This window comes from Schistocerca nitens, chromosome 5 (genome assembly GCF_023898315.1).
Source record: "Schistocerca nitens isolate TAMUIC-IGC-003100 chromosome 5, iqSchNite1.1, whole genome shotgun sequence".
NCBI classification, from domain to species: Eukaryota; Metazoa; Arthropoda; class Insecta; order Orthoptera; family Acrididae; genus Schistocerca; species Schistocerca nitens.
This window is the reverse complement of record NC_064618.1, coordinates 494576585-494591098: the sequence shown is the minus strand read 5'-3', so window position 1 is coordinate 494591098 and position 14514 is coordinate 494576585. Positions and strand designations below refer to the sequence as shown.

General features: G+C 37.5%; 1 protein-coding gene across 1 annotated transcript in view; it reads left to right on the top strand.

Annotated features, from left to right (window-relative positions):
- Positions 1-14514, top strand: part of LOC126259981 (translation initiation factor eIF-2B subunit beta) — an 83886-nt gene that overhangs the window by 17388 nt on the left and 51984 nt on the right. Inside the window, exons 3-4 of the mRNA XM_049957114.1 lie at positions 5084-5213; positions 13251-13399. Coding sequence (XP_049813071.1) covers positions 5084-5213; positions 13251-13399 — 279 coding nt within the window. The remainder of the gene's footprint in view (positions 1-5083; positions 5214-13250; positions 13400-14514) is intronic.

Genomic DNA, 14514 nt, shown 5'->3' with positions numbered 1-14514 from the left:
GTGCAGACCCTGCTTCACATTGCCTACACGGATTTCTCACCAACTTCCACCACAAGAGTTTGCCCATCAGATACAGCCTTCTGGTTGATTATCCTCCAGTCATCTGTTAAGATTTTCTAGTGCTGAACTTGTACATTTTCGAATAAGGTCTTTGGGGAACTCATTAAGTAGTAAGGTACACAAATTCATGTCTTTGCATTCTTGAATAGCTCGTCTGCTATTTTGACCAGCAGCTTCACCTCCTCCCATGGAGATATCGTGGGCACCCTTTCCTTCAGCCCACTTACTCTTCCCATCCCTTCACAGACAGAAATTAGAGCATTTTTCTCTTGATAGACCCTACTGCTCCTGGCATTTGAACGGTAACCTGCATCTTCCCAAATATTTTCAAAAAGAACCATCTGGACTAACTCCTCCTGCTGCAAGCTATTATCAAGAAATAGTTACCGTATTTACTCGAATCTAAGCCACACCTGAAAAATGACACTTGAAATCAAGGGAAAAAAAAAATTTCCCGAATCTAAACCGCACCTGAAATTTGAGACTCGAAATTCAAGGGGAGAGAAAAGTTTTAGGCCGCACCTCCAAATCGAAACAAAGTTGGTCCATTGTAATATGAGACACAATTTAGGTCGAATGAACGAGGATACAGCTACAATAGTTTGGTTCGAGTCGTAAGCTTAACAGTTAAGCTTTACCAGGTATCCATTGCTATGTGTCAGATGCTCCGTCCGTATTTTTATGGGTACCCTTCCTTTTTCACTTGCTTCATCTGGTTTGAATTGATTGCTTATTTTTCTTTGATCTGATAAGTTCTGTTCTCTTTGTTATAGTTGTTTACGTCACTGTAAGCTGAAGATGCATTACTGTACTGTGTCATGCATTGTTTGTTGCATTTTGATAATGAGTGTTTATGGTCTGTCGCCGCTCGCGGCATGGCTTGCTTTTGTGCGTGCTACCGCCGCTTACAAATTAAAAAAAAAAAAAAAAATAGAGAGGAATTGTCTCATTAGCGAAACAATGGCAAGAGACTGCTATTTGTTGTTACTTACACTGCTACTTTCTTTGATAATGATCGACAAGAACCAAATAATAGACTGCGTATGATAGAAGATGTTCTGAACGAGATTTTAGCGAAAATTTTTCTCCGTTTGAAAATCTTTGCAGGTGCCTCTTTAGTACATTACATTCTGCACAGAAATTAGAGTCATCTTAGATTTAAAAATCTAGTCAATTGCCGTGCTTCATTTCTGACTGTATCACTATTATGCATAAGAATAATAGGAATATAAACATGACATGATATGTATATTCTTCCGCATTTGCTGTTGTCTCACTCTAGTTTCGTAGTTTATTAGGCAGACAGAATTTAAATGAGATAGCAGCAAACACAAAAGAATACGTGGCAAAATGTTAATACTGCATGTGATTCACAATTCATAAAAGTTCGTATTAGCAACCATCTCTTCTCACAGGTAGGAAAAAATTCAGAACGTAGAGTTGGCCATATTGACAAACATCCCAAACAGTCTTGCCAGTTGGATTTTCGTAGTACATTGAAACGCTGCAACATTTGAAGATGAACAATACGGAATTTGTATTTACTTCGATGGATAATGTATGAAAATGCAGTGATCGAAACTCGGGGTGGAGGGGAAAAAAACTCGTCTTCCACTTTTTTTTAAATTTATTTACTGATGCAGAGGTTTTGGCATCCGTATTTATCTTTGTGCCTGCAAAGCATGCCTGTGTAGCGCTACATATATTCGACGGCAGAAGTTAGTTGTGGCGGCACCTACCAACATTTTTCAGAACTTCCGCTTACTTTGCACTTGATTCTAAGCCGCAGGTGGTTTTTTGGATTAAAAAAACAGGAATAAAAGTGCGGCTTAGATTCGAGTAAATACGGTATCCCTGCTAGATTACTGCCATCCTTAGAACTGTGATGGCAGTAAAGGTTACATTCAAGTTGTAATACCCCTGATTTCTTTTCTCAGGACTGGAAACTGATACGAACAGGTAGTTTGTTTTAAAATATGTGTGCACTCATGGTGAATGTGTAACAGAGATGCCACACAGTACTCTAGCTACAAAAGTGTGGACTGTCTTTTTATAGTTAAAATGGTGACATTTTCATATTAAGAACAGTGTGTAATCATTTATTTTCTCCATTTGCGTGGTGTGACACCGATAGAAATTCATTGACTCTCGAGTGAGACATAATGGTGTCACGACTGTGTCTAATGTGCATTCACAGGTCTGACAGTTCAAAGAAGGCAGCACATAATGTGACAACAAACCAAGACAATCTTGGCCTCGCACTAGCCAGTCTGATGACATGATGCCACGAGTGGAAAAAGTTGTTATGGAGGAATACCAAATGTCTGTGGAACACATCGCCTTCGAAGTTGGCATTTCTGTGGGACCTGTGCACACAAACCAGCATGAAGACCTAAAATGTGAAAAATGTCCTCCAGGCGGGTGCCATGAGTGCTGACAAGATGACCACAAGTTTGCTTGCTTGGCATGTTGCCAGGCAATGAATCGATCCTGAGACAAAGTACCAGTCAGCTTGGTGGAAGTGCACACACTCATCAATTCCAAAAAATTTTGAGTAAGTACCAGAGCTGAGATAATGATTGTGGCCATGTTCTGGGATTCTTACTCATTGCATTCCAAAGGGCACTACAGTGACAGGTGCGTCCTACTAAGATGTTTTGAAGAACAAGCTCCTTCCAGCATTGCAAGAAAAATAGCTGGAAAAGGCTGCATGTTTGCTGTTTCACTAAAAGACAATACACCAGTGCATCAAACAAATGTGACATTGCAGTTTCTTTAGGACAACAACTTTGAAGTGATTTCTTGTGCTCCCTATTCCGCTGACATGGCTTCTAGTGACTTTTGGCTGTTTTGAACAATGAAAGATACTCTCTGAAGTCGCACATTCAGTAGCCATGCCGATATTGCATAAGCAGTTTTCCAGCGATCAAACCAAATTCCTAGAGAAGCATTCCCAGTCTTAATGAAATGATGGCATCGCTGTTGTGAAAAATATGTACAGGTACAGCGAGATTTTGTCAAAAAGTGTTACAATTTTCATGTGATTACTTAGCGAGAAAAAAAAATGGAACTGTTACAACTTCAATGCACCTTGTCTGTTGCCATTTTTTTCTGCCTAAACTTTTGCTGGATCTGGTTATCTTGGGATGTAGGAATAACAAACTCCTTCCTCATTCTCTTACTCCCTGTCTTGGAAGTGGGAGGGGTCTGTTTAGCCGCTTCACTCTGAGGCAGTCTTTTCTTTGAGGTCTTAGGTTCAAGACATTTTAATATCCTCCATATGTTCCTAGGAAGCCATTCTTTGTGTTCTTTTTCTCTTTGTTGTCTTTGAAGTTCCCTCCTTTGTGCCCTAGACAGGGCTTTGATCTTAAATCTGGTCCAGCATCTCAGTGATATTTTCCACTTCTGTGAACAGTCTGCTTCCCAACCCAGTTGTGGAAACTGTTTACATTGGTTCAGTGCCCAGTGTTTGGATATTGTAGGTATCATCAAGTCTCTGAGTTTTTAGATTAGTTACTGTGTTGTACATTTTTGTCCCATGAGACTTGGGGGTACATTAGCCCATGCCCATGATCCCCATACCAATGTACAATTAAGGAGGTTGCCTAGTATCCCTGAGGCTCCATCAATCAATCAATCCAGAAAATCCAGTGAGGGACTCAATAGCATTAAAAAAAGTTGCAGCAAATAGTCTGGTTGTGTGATGTAATGGATAGGATTTTATCTTGACATGCAGAAGGTTGTGGTGCACTAATTTTGTTTTATTTTTAAATCTTTATTGAAATTACTTTGATTGTCATTTTTATTCAACTGATTGATTTAAATGTAATTTTTTATTTCCATTTTAATCATAATATCAACTTCTTCATGTGCTCTCATTTTTCTTCCTATCATTCTTTTTTTGCATTTGAAATATTTGTTCATCTGTTTTTAATTAATTATATGTATTAATTTTGATTTAATTGCTTTTGTTTTATCACCCTGCTTTTTTTGTCCACATTATTGTGTTAATTGTATCTATATCTCACTTTGTTTGAATTGTGTTATACTTCATTTAACATGTGTGTTATTTTGTCCGTAGTGCAGTTTTGTTTTAAATGTTTGTATGATGGTTACCATGCAAAAAAATTGCACATCTGGTAACATAAAAAGCATTTTTCACACCACTGTACAGTCATTATAAATAGGTGTTTGGTCTTTTGTTTCTTTAACTGATAGATCAGAATTTTCAAATAATTGGGTGTTATAACAGATAAATATAATTTGATTCATATTCACAAAAATTTCAGTTGGAAAAAGAATAATATAACAAAAAGTAAAAAATAAAAAAAAGTTCATATGGAAGTTAAAATAATGTGTCAAAAGAATAGAAATAAAAATAACATTCAAACCAATTAATTGAATAAAAATAATGATCAGTCTTTTCGATAAATATTTAAAAATAAAAAAAATTACTGCAGCTGACGAGATTCAAAGCCACAACCTCTTACCTGTGTAGCTATCAACCTGTCCATTGCACCACGCAACCAGACTATGTACTTCGACTTTTTTAAAGTTATTGAGCATCACAAAAAATTCCGAATTTTTTTTTGTCAGTTACAAATGAGGGCCCACCAGGGTGAATGGCTGCAAGGTATGATACCTGGGGTCTTAACATACATCACCATGTATTTTGTTTCAAAAAGTCGATACCCCAGCTGGCGACCTCTCCTTGTAAGAATCTGCAGCAAGAAGACTTGTTTGTTTTATAATATGGAGTGATATACATAATCCTTCCTTGTGGGCCAGTCTGTTCTATTTGTGAAAATCATGCCAAGATCCCAACTGTAACTCACAAGATTAGCCTGAATGTACAGACAAAAACTGTGGCTGGGGACTTTATTTATAATTTGTTGATACAGATGTATAGATAGATATAGATTTCGCAAAAGTTAGTATTAATGACGCTGAATTCGTGAAACATTTTTAAAATTTTGTTATATTATTTGTTTCCTGTGTTTTTATTGGTTTTCATTGATCTCAGGGAGTTACTGAGCATTATCAAAGAAGGTGGTCGAAGTTTATCAAACTCTTTGCCCCTTCATGCTTCTGTTGATAACATGGTGAGAAGAATTTTAAAAATCATCCGAGAAGAATATATCTCAGCACAACAGGTATGTAAGTATCCATCACTTTGTTTAATATTAACACACTGAATTAGTGTACATGGCTGTAACTTAATGTTGGGAAATGCAGAGTCTTAAATTGTAGCTTCACTTTTGAAAAGATAAAATAATTTGAAGCACACAAATATAGCTACAGGTTAGATGAAATTATATTACTTACTTTTTAGGTAGGTTCTGGTAACTGCATAATTAAAGGGGCATTGTCTTGCTTGAGGTGCAAGAGGGGAGAGGAGTCATGTGCATATGGTCTGGTTGTGTGCGCAGATTAAAAGTCAGTAACTATACATTCAAATGCATAATTTATTATAGCCTCTTGGTGTAAAGTCTCTGTGCACATTGGTGCAGCTTTCAAAAAACTTTAATCAAATTAGATTTTTTCTTATATCTGTGTGCAGTTTGATTCAAATTGCATCACTGTATACATTTGGTGCATATCTTTAATATATGGGAAACTCCTTTTAACCCTTAGCTACTATGCTTGTTGACAGGAACATAATTACTATGGAGGGATCTGTTGGGCTACCTTTCCATTCTGTTTATACAGAACCAGTGGTCTGCTGGCACTATGTTTACATTACTTCCTATTGTTCATAACACTTCTTGGGAGTAGGCTTTGTGATTTTTTTTAACAAATCAGAATTTAAAATACCTGGACAATTAAAGCACAGCAAAATTTATAGTATATTTTTATTAGTGTGTTCTAAAAATAACAGTAGATAGTTATCTCTCTACTCACTCACCTCGCAACATAACTATGTGGAAAAACACATTTCTTTTGTGAGAAATCGTGTGAAAAGTTAGATCTGACTTTTTTCAAAGTAGATTAGTCTGTGTTCCATAATTCTACAAAGGGAGAAACTTTAGCCATTTTAGTTTTAAAAGAACAAGTAATTTTGTATTGTCATGAGGTTCTGAATCATATTTTAATCACTTTCAACTTTGTGCATTTCACACAACCTGCTTTGACATACTCCAAACAAATTGGAACACCTCACAGTTGACGCATATATCTTGTTGCCTTCTTCATAACGGGGAGGTAAAGGGCACATGTTTTTTTCTGTCAGTGTCTGGTGTTCCTCCCTTATGTCAAATATTCTTCTGATGGTGTCACTTAACCTTCATGGCAAGCATCCAATAGAAAGTCTATGCTTCATATGAGGCTCAGTAATGCCTCTTGCTGCAGTCTTCATGAAGATCCATCTGGCCTTTACTTCTACCTTTGGATAAGTTTCGTGTGCAACGTGGAATTCACACCAAAAGCAACATCCACCACTGTGAAGAAAATGACCAAAGACCAGTTTCTTGCCCAGCAACTTGATGAATAAGCTGCACACTTTTGGTGGAGACAGTCCATGCCACCTTTTGTCGTGTTATAAAACATGATGATCTCAGGTTTTTCAGGGTTAAGATAATTATTTACTGCAGGGTGCATGGAAGTCACTTTTTAAATAAAAAAGTTCATTTTCTAGTTTTACTGACAAGTACCAGTTGTCACCTGAAATATTTCTCTGCATAATTTCAGTAGGTTTCATAGTCAAAGAACAGAGTGTATGGGGAACACTAGAAGGGTGTGACCATTGCTGCCTTTTCCAGAATAAATATATGTGTTATACAGGTAATTTGTATGAGCATCAATCAAGTGCTGAATTTTGAAGCCATGTTTTTCCGGGTTGTTTGGCATATGCGTTCTAAACCCTCATCTTCCACAGAAAGGTACATGCATGCCATCGACACCCACAGTTGCACCTAGTAAAGTAGTAAAGTTAACTGTTTTGGATGTAATGTAGAAAGATTTGTGAAATTGCTGCTGACTTGTTTACTTTCTTTCTTTCCTCATGGTCATCTTGTTGTCAATCACAATGCAGACAATAAAAAGAGAAATCTTTCTTCATTAACAATGCATCAGAAAACATCTTTGCCTGTTCAGCCAGTTGCAGACCAGCTGTAAACTGATTCGTTTCTGGATTTGTCAATGGCTGAATACACCAATAGACAAATTAAGACAAATTAGTGCCTTCAATTCAGTGACATCAACATCTTGTAGATAACATAAGCGATCATTAGTGTACTGGGATCTAAGTTTAGATATTTTCATATTTGTCCATAAAATGATTTCATCTAAAATATCTTGGGTAAAGAACAGACAGATTCCATACCTCTAAAACAGCAGCGTTTTCTTACAGACTTTCCAAAGTCTGTGCAGTTCAGGAAGCTGCAAGATGATGTTTTGCTGTCTTATTCTTATGTTGACTGGTGACTGCTATTTTCTCTATTGAAAACAGGTTATTACTGAGGAACTAACCTGCTCCACTGCCATCAGCTGTAACATCTTCTTTGCTTTCAGTTCCCTGCTCCAAATTAGTGTTGTGATCACTAAATATCTTGAAATCAGGGTTATTATCCCTGTCATCAAAGTCTTCATCTGAGAATTTATTTAGACGTTCTTTGACATCCATGTCTGTCTCGCATAAAACACTATGTGTAGAAGTTCCCCCTTCCCCCTCCCACAGAGAAACAATAGGATTCAACAAAAACACAACACACAAACACTATGTACTTTTTTTTCCTCTCTCTCTCTTTTCAATACGTGAATGGAACAGGAAGAAGCCCTAATGATGCACTATTCGCGAGTGGAACAGGGTTGGAGGGATCAGATGATGGTACCGAAAGTACCCTCTGCCACACACCGCTATGCAGAGTACGAGTGTAGATATATCAGTGAAACAAAAAAGACTCCACATGATAATGAAATAACATCTATTGAAGATGAACTTTGGGAAGTGATGATTATTTGTTGAAGTTTAAGCTGGCGGTGGAAAATGAAATGAATGAACCTAAGTGAGCAGATGGAAGAAAGTGAGCATAATAAAATAATTAAAAAATCCACAACATTTTCAGTGATTGCAGCAAGCCTGGAAAAGTATAATACATTTACTAAAACTATTGCAGTGAAACATCACTGTGACATATCATTTTGATTTATAGATTCTTTCAACATTTTGGCATGCTTACTAGGAAATTGAGTCGATAATAACATGAAAGTATTCCCAAACAGTGAAAGATCTAAGTTGAATAATAAGACAGTAAATGTTTCTATATGAGTATGTAACTGATGATAGTGTTTTGCTTCATAAAGAGTTGTCGCTTATTGAAGTATATATCAGAGAATATGAATACTAAAGAACATGCAAAGTGAGGTGTTTATTTGAATGTAAGACATTACAATATTACTCTGACATATATTTTGAAACCAATATCTTCTTCCCACCTCTGAACTGTGGACTTTGCCGTTGGAGGGGAGGCTTGCATGCCTCAGCGATACAGATAGCCATACCGTAGGTGCAACCACACCAGAGGGGTATCTGTTGAGAGGCCAGACAAACGTGTGGTTCCTGAAGAGGGGCAGTAGCCTTTTGAGTAGTTGCAGGGGCAACAGTCTGGATGATAGACTGATCTGGCCTTGTAACACTAACCAAAACACCTTGCTGTGCTGGTACTGTGAACAGCTGAAAGCAAGGGGAAACTGCAGCTATAATTTTTCCCAAGGGCATGCAGCTTTACTGTATGGTTAAATGATGATGGCGTCCTCTTGGGTAAAATATTCCAGAGGTAAAATAGTCCCCCATTGGGATCTCCGGGCAGGGACTACTCAGGAGGACATTGTTATCAGGAGAAAGAAAACTGACGTTCTACAGATCGGAGAGTGGAATGTCAGATCCATTATTCGGACAGGTAGGTTAGAAAATTTAAAAAAGGAAATGGATAGATTAAAGTTAGATATAGTGGGAATTAGTGCAGTTAGGTGTCAAGAGGAACAAGACTTCTGGTCAGGTGAATACAGGGTTATAAACACAAAATCAAATAGGGGTAATGCAGGAGTAGGTTTAATAATGAATAGGAAAATAGGAATGCAGGTAAACTACTACAAACAGCATAGTGTACACATTATTGTGGCCAAGATAGATACGTAGCCCATGCCTGCCACAATAGTTCAAGTTTATATGCCAACTAGCTCTGCAGATGATGAAGAGATTGGTGAAATGTATGATGAGATAAAAGAAATTATTCAGATAGTGGAGGGAGACAAAAATTTAATAGTCATGAGTGACTGGAACTCGATACTAGGAAAAGGATGAGAAGGAAACGTAGTAGGTAAATATGGAATGGGATTAAGGAAAGAAAGAGGAAGCCGCCTGGTAGAATTTTCCACAGAGCATAACTTAATCATAGCTAACACGTGGTTCAAGAATCATGAAAGAAGGTTGTATATGTGGAAGAAACCTGGAGATACTGGAAGGTCTCGGATAGATTATATAATGGTAAGACAGAGATTCAGGAACCCAGTTTTAAGTTGTAAGACATTTCCAGGGGCAGATGTGGACTCTGACCACAATCTATTGGTTATGAACTGTAGATTAAAACTGAAGAGACTGCAAAGAGGTGGGAATTTGAGGAGATGGGACAACGATAAACTGAAAGAACCAGAGATAGTAGACAGTTTCAGAGAGAGCATTAGGGAATGACTGACAAGAATGGGGGAAAGAAATACAGTAGAAGAAAAACGGGTAGCTTTGAGAGATGAAATAGTGAGGGCAGCAGCGGATCAAGTAGGTAAAAAGACGAGGGCTAATAGAAATCCTTGGGTAACAGAAGAAATATTGAATTTAGTTGATGAAAGGAGAAAATATAAAAATGCAGTAAATGAAGCAGGCAAAAAGGAATACAAACATCTCAAAAATGAGATCGACAAAAAGTGCAAAACTGCTAAGCAGGGATGGCTAGAGGACAAATGTAAGGATGTAGAAGTGAGTATCACTAGGGGTAAGATAGATACTGCCTACAGGAAAATTAAAGAGACCTTTGGAGACAAGAGAACCACTTGCATGAACATCAAGAGCTCAGATGGAAACAGAGTTCTAAGCAAAGAAGGGAAAGCAGAAAGGTGGATGGAGTATATAGAGAGTCTATACAAGGGCGATGTACTTGAGGACAATATTATGGAAATGGAAGAGGATGTAGATGAAGATGAAATGGAAGATACGATACTGCGTGAAGAGTTTGACAGAGCACTGAAAGACCTGAGTTGAAACAAGGCCCCAGGAGTAGACAACATTCCATTAGAACTGCTGACAGCCTTGGGAGAGCCAGGCCTAACAAAACTCTACCATCTAGTGAGCAATATGTATGAGACAGGTGAAATACCCTCAAATTTCAAGAAGAATATAATAATTTCAATCCCAAAGAAAGCAGGTGTTAACAGATGTGAAAATTACTGAACAGTCAGCTTAATAAGCCATGGCTGCAAAATACTAAATGGAATTCTTTACAGATGAATGGAAAGACTGGTAGAAGCTGACCTCAGGGAAGATCAGTTTGGATTCTGTAGAAATGTTGGAACACGTGAGGCAATACTGACCCTATGATTTATCTTAGAAAATAGATTAAGGAAAAGCAAACCTATGTTTCTAGCATTTGTAGACTTAGAGAAAGCTTTTGACAGTGTTTACTGGAATACTCTCTTTCAGATTCTGAAGGTGGCAGGGGTCAAATACAGGGAGCAAAAGGCTATTTACAGTTTGTACAGAAACCAGATGGCAGTTATAAGAGTTGAGGGGCATGGAAGGGAAGCAGTGGTTGGGAAGGGAATGAGACAGGGTTGTAGCCTATCCCCGATGTTATTCAATCTGTATATTGAGCAAGCAGTAAAGGAAACAATTCAGAGTAGGAATTAAAATCCATGGAGAATAAATAAAAACTTTGAGGTTTGCCGATGACATTGTAACTCTGTCAGAGGCAGCAAAGGACCTAGAAGAGCGGCTGAATGGAATGGATAGTGTCTTGAAAGGAGGATATAAGATGAACATCAACAAAAGCAAAACGAGGATAATGGAATGTAGGTGAATTAATTTGGGTGATGCTGTGGGAATTAGATTAGGAAATGAGACCCTTAAAGTAGTAAATGAGTTTTTCTGTTTGGGGATCAAAATAACTGATGATGGTCGAAGTAGAGAGGATATAAAATGTAGACTGGCAATGGCAAGGAAAGCATTTCTGAAGAAGAGAAATTTGTTAACATCGAGTATAGATTTAAATGTCAGGAAGTCGTTTCTGAAAGTATTTGTATGGAATGTAGCCATGTACGGAAGTGAAACATGGACGATAACCAGTTTGGACAAGAAGAGAATAGAAGCTTTCGAAATGTGGTGCTACAGAAGAATGCTGAAGATTAGATGGGTAAATCACATAACTAATGAAGAGGTATTGAACAGAATTGGAGAGAAGAGAAATTTGTGGCACAACTTGACTAGAAGAAGAGATCGGTTGGTAGGGCATATTCTGAGGCATCAAGGGATCACCAATTTAGTATTGGAGGGCAGCGTGGAGGGTAAAAGTCATAGAGGAAGCAAGAAATGAATACACTAAGCATATTCAGAAGGATATAGGTTGCAGTAGGTACTGGGAGTTGAAGAAGCTTGCACAGGATAGAGTAGCATGCAGAGCTGTATCAAACCAGTCTCTGGACTGAAGACCACAACATCATCATCTTCTTATTGGCCAGTGTATTTGAAAATTTCCGCTCTCTCTGACTAAAATGTATGAACTGAACAATGCACATTATGTGATTTTACCTTGTTCATCATGGGATGCTTTGCTGAAAACCATTAATATATAATTGGACACATAGCAGAGAAGTTGTAAAATCAAAGAACAATCTATTCTTCAGTGTGAGCTGATCAGTCAGCAAATCCTTAGAGTTAAGATGGGAATGTTTACAAATTTCAAATTCTTGTAAAAGACTCAATTTGCAGTATTTGCCCATTATATGGCATCCTCTGGTAAATGATTTAAAGTAACTTACTTAATGTCAAACTGTTGTTGTGTTAGATTACACATTATGAACTGGCTTGTTCACATGTTCTCAAGTAAATCTGTGTGATGATTTTATTGCCTGAAGTCAGTGTGTACCAGTGGTTTTTAATGTAACATGGGTTTTTTGTTTTTTAACTTGATTTCTTGTTGTAGCCATGGACTACAACTTTGTTTAATGCGTGGCTGCAAGATGCTAATTGGCTGAAATGCCTACCAAGTTATACTAAGTTTCATGTACTAGGTTCTAGCCAGCATTTATATGAGGTAGAGGCATTGGTTCTACACATCACTCTCAATCTTCAGTCAGCAATCTTCACACCCTTGCATTGTAACATGCGTGCAGCTCACTTACTTCCACTTCTGAGAACTCGTATCCAGCAGTCGGTCTTGTCCCCAAGATACTGAAAAGTCAGTGCTTCTCCATTTGTCCTTGGCACCAATATTGGCTGATAATAAAGTAGAATGTTTTACTTGCCTTTGTTTAGCTCCCTTTACAAGTAATGCTGTTTTAATACTTCTGTGATTGTACTACACTTAATCCAAGGTTTAATTGTCTTTTATATGCTTATGTTAAATATTTTATATGATATTATAAGGTTCATTGAATACTAGTGCTCCCACTATGCATACTGTTATTAAAATTTTATGAACACTAGCACTCATACTTCGTATGTAGTCATTATAAATTCTCTTCAAGTTGTCAGTATGTTGGTAGACATTGGTTTGGTTGCATATATTGTGTATGATTTGTAATTTGAAAATCTGTTGCTTGCTAGTCATCACATATATTATGTATTCTTTTGTGATGTGACTTGATTTATTGATTCTTTAATGTAGATATATTGTGGTTCTAATGATAAATTATTGTACATTTGTTTTTAACATATTTTTGTGTACGTTTTCTGCCGATTCTTTGTAGGACACTGTCATCTGATCCTTATTTGATGTCTGCTTACCTAAGTTTTCAGCCTATTTTGAACCGTTGAAGTTGACAGATTAATGTGTTGAAACCGGCTAAGTGAATCCAATAAGATTTTTATGAAGCTGAAGACTGACTTTTTTCTTTGTTAATAATGAACCAGATGCATTTACTGTGCAACATTTTTTTGTAATAGAGATTATGCTGCATTCAAGAATGCTTTGTCATGTTTCCAGAACAAACAAGAGGAGGTTGATCCCCAAGAATCTCTTCATAAGATAGTAACATCAGAGGGTGATGATGATGATTACAGCAAACATATTCCACAGCTAAAATCCGCAATTCTTGAACATATCAGTGAGTTTCAAGTTGAACTTGAAACTAGGTAAGTATTTGCACCCATAGTTTTGACCCCTAGCCAAAATTCTCATGTTAATCCTTATGGACTGGTGCGTTGTATTATAATGTTAGTACTGATATGGGCTGTTGGAAACACCTCAAGCTTTAAGAGACTAAAGAGGTTACTTTGCAGAACTTCTATGTTGCAGTATTATTGAACAATGAAATGTCCAGGATTGAATAATGACAATATTATAAAAAGGATAGATTGCTACTCACTATATAGAGGAGACACCGAGCCTCAGACACACACAACAAAAAGACTGCTGTACATTTAAGCTTTCATCAGCTGAAAGACCTTCTTCTGAAGGAGAGAACCCCCCCCCCCCCCCCCCCCACACACACACACAAAAATCTAACCTCCCGACTGCACCTATCCTGTCCCCACCACGTCCCTGCTGGTCCCACAAGCAGCACTACACCTTCCCCAATTCCTACCGTCCTATCCCTCCCTGCCCCAGCCTCCTCCTTGCCCCCACCACCTACACCAGACTGCTCTTCTCATCAAGCACAAGTGCAGCCCACAGTCCAACCTCAGCAGCCAGAGGCATTTGTTATGTGTGTGTGAGCTGTGCTTGTGCAAATGTGTGTGTGTTTTCAAACAATGGAAACTCCAGGTTGGAATTTCAACAATGTAAGAAAAGACAGATTGTTACTTACAATATAGATGACACATTAAGTTGCAACCAGGGACAATTAAATACATTTAAGTGTGTTTTATGCCTGTCTGCAACTTAACACATCGTCTTTATGATAAGTAGCAATCTATCTTTTCAGAAGAAGACCTTTCAGCAGTAAGCTTAAATGTGTAGAAGTCATTTTGTTCTGCCTGTCTGTGGTTCAGCGTCTCCTCTATATACTGAGTGGTAATCTATCCTTGTAATATTATTGTAATGAAGTCTTAGACTCTTCAACATGTGCATAAAATGTAAATGCATTGGTAATATTATTTTAAAGATTAACACTAGATAGCAATAAAAATAGTAATATTTCTTTCTTTCTGTGTTCAGGTGGTACATACCTATCGCTTCCATCAGCATTATTTTATGTTTCATTCCAAATCAGAAACATGCTCTTTATATAAAGAACATCATTACACAT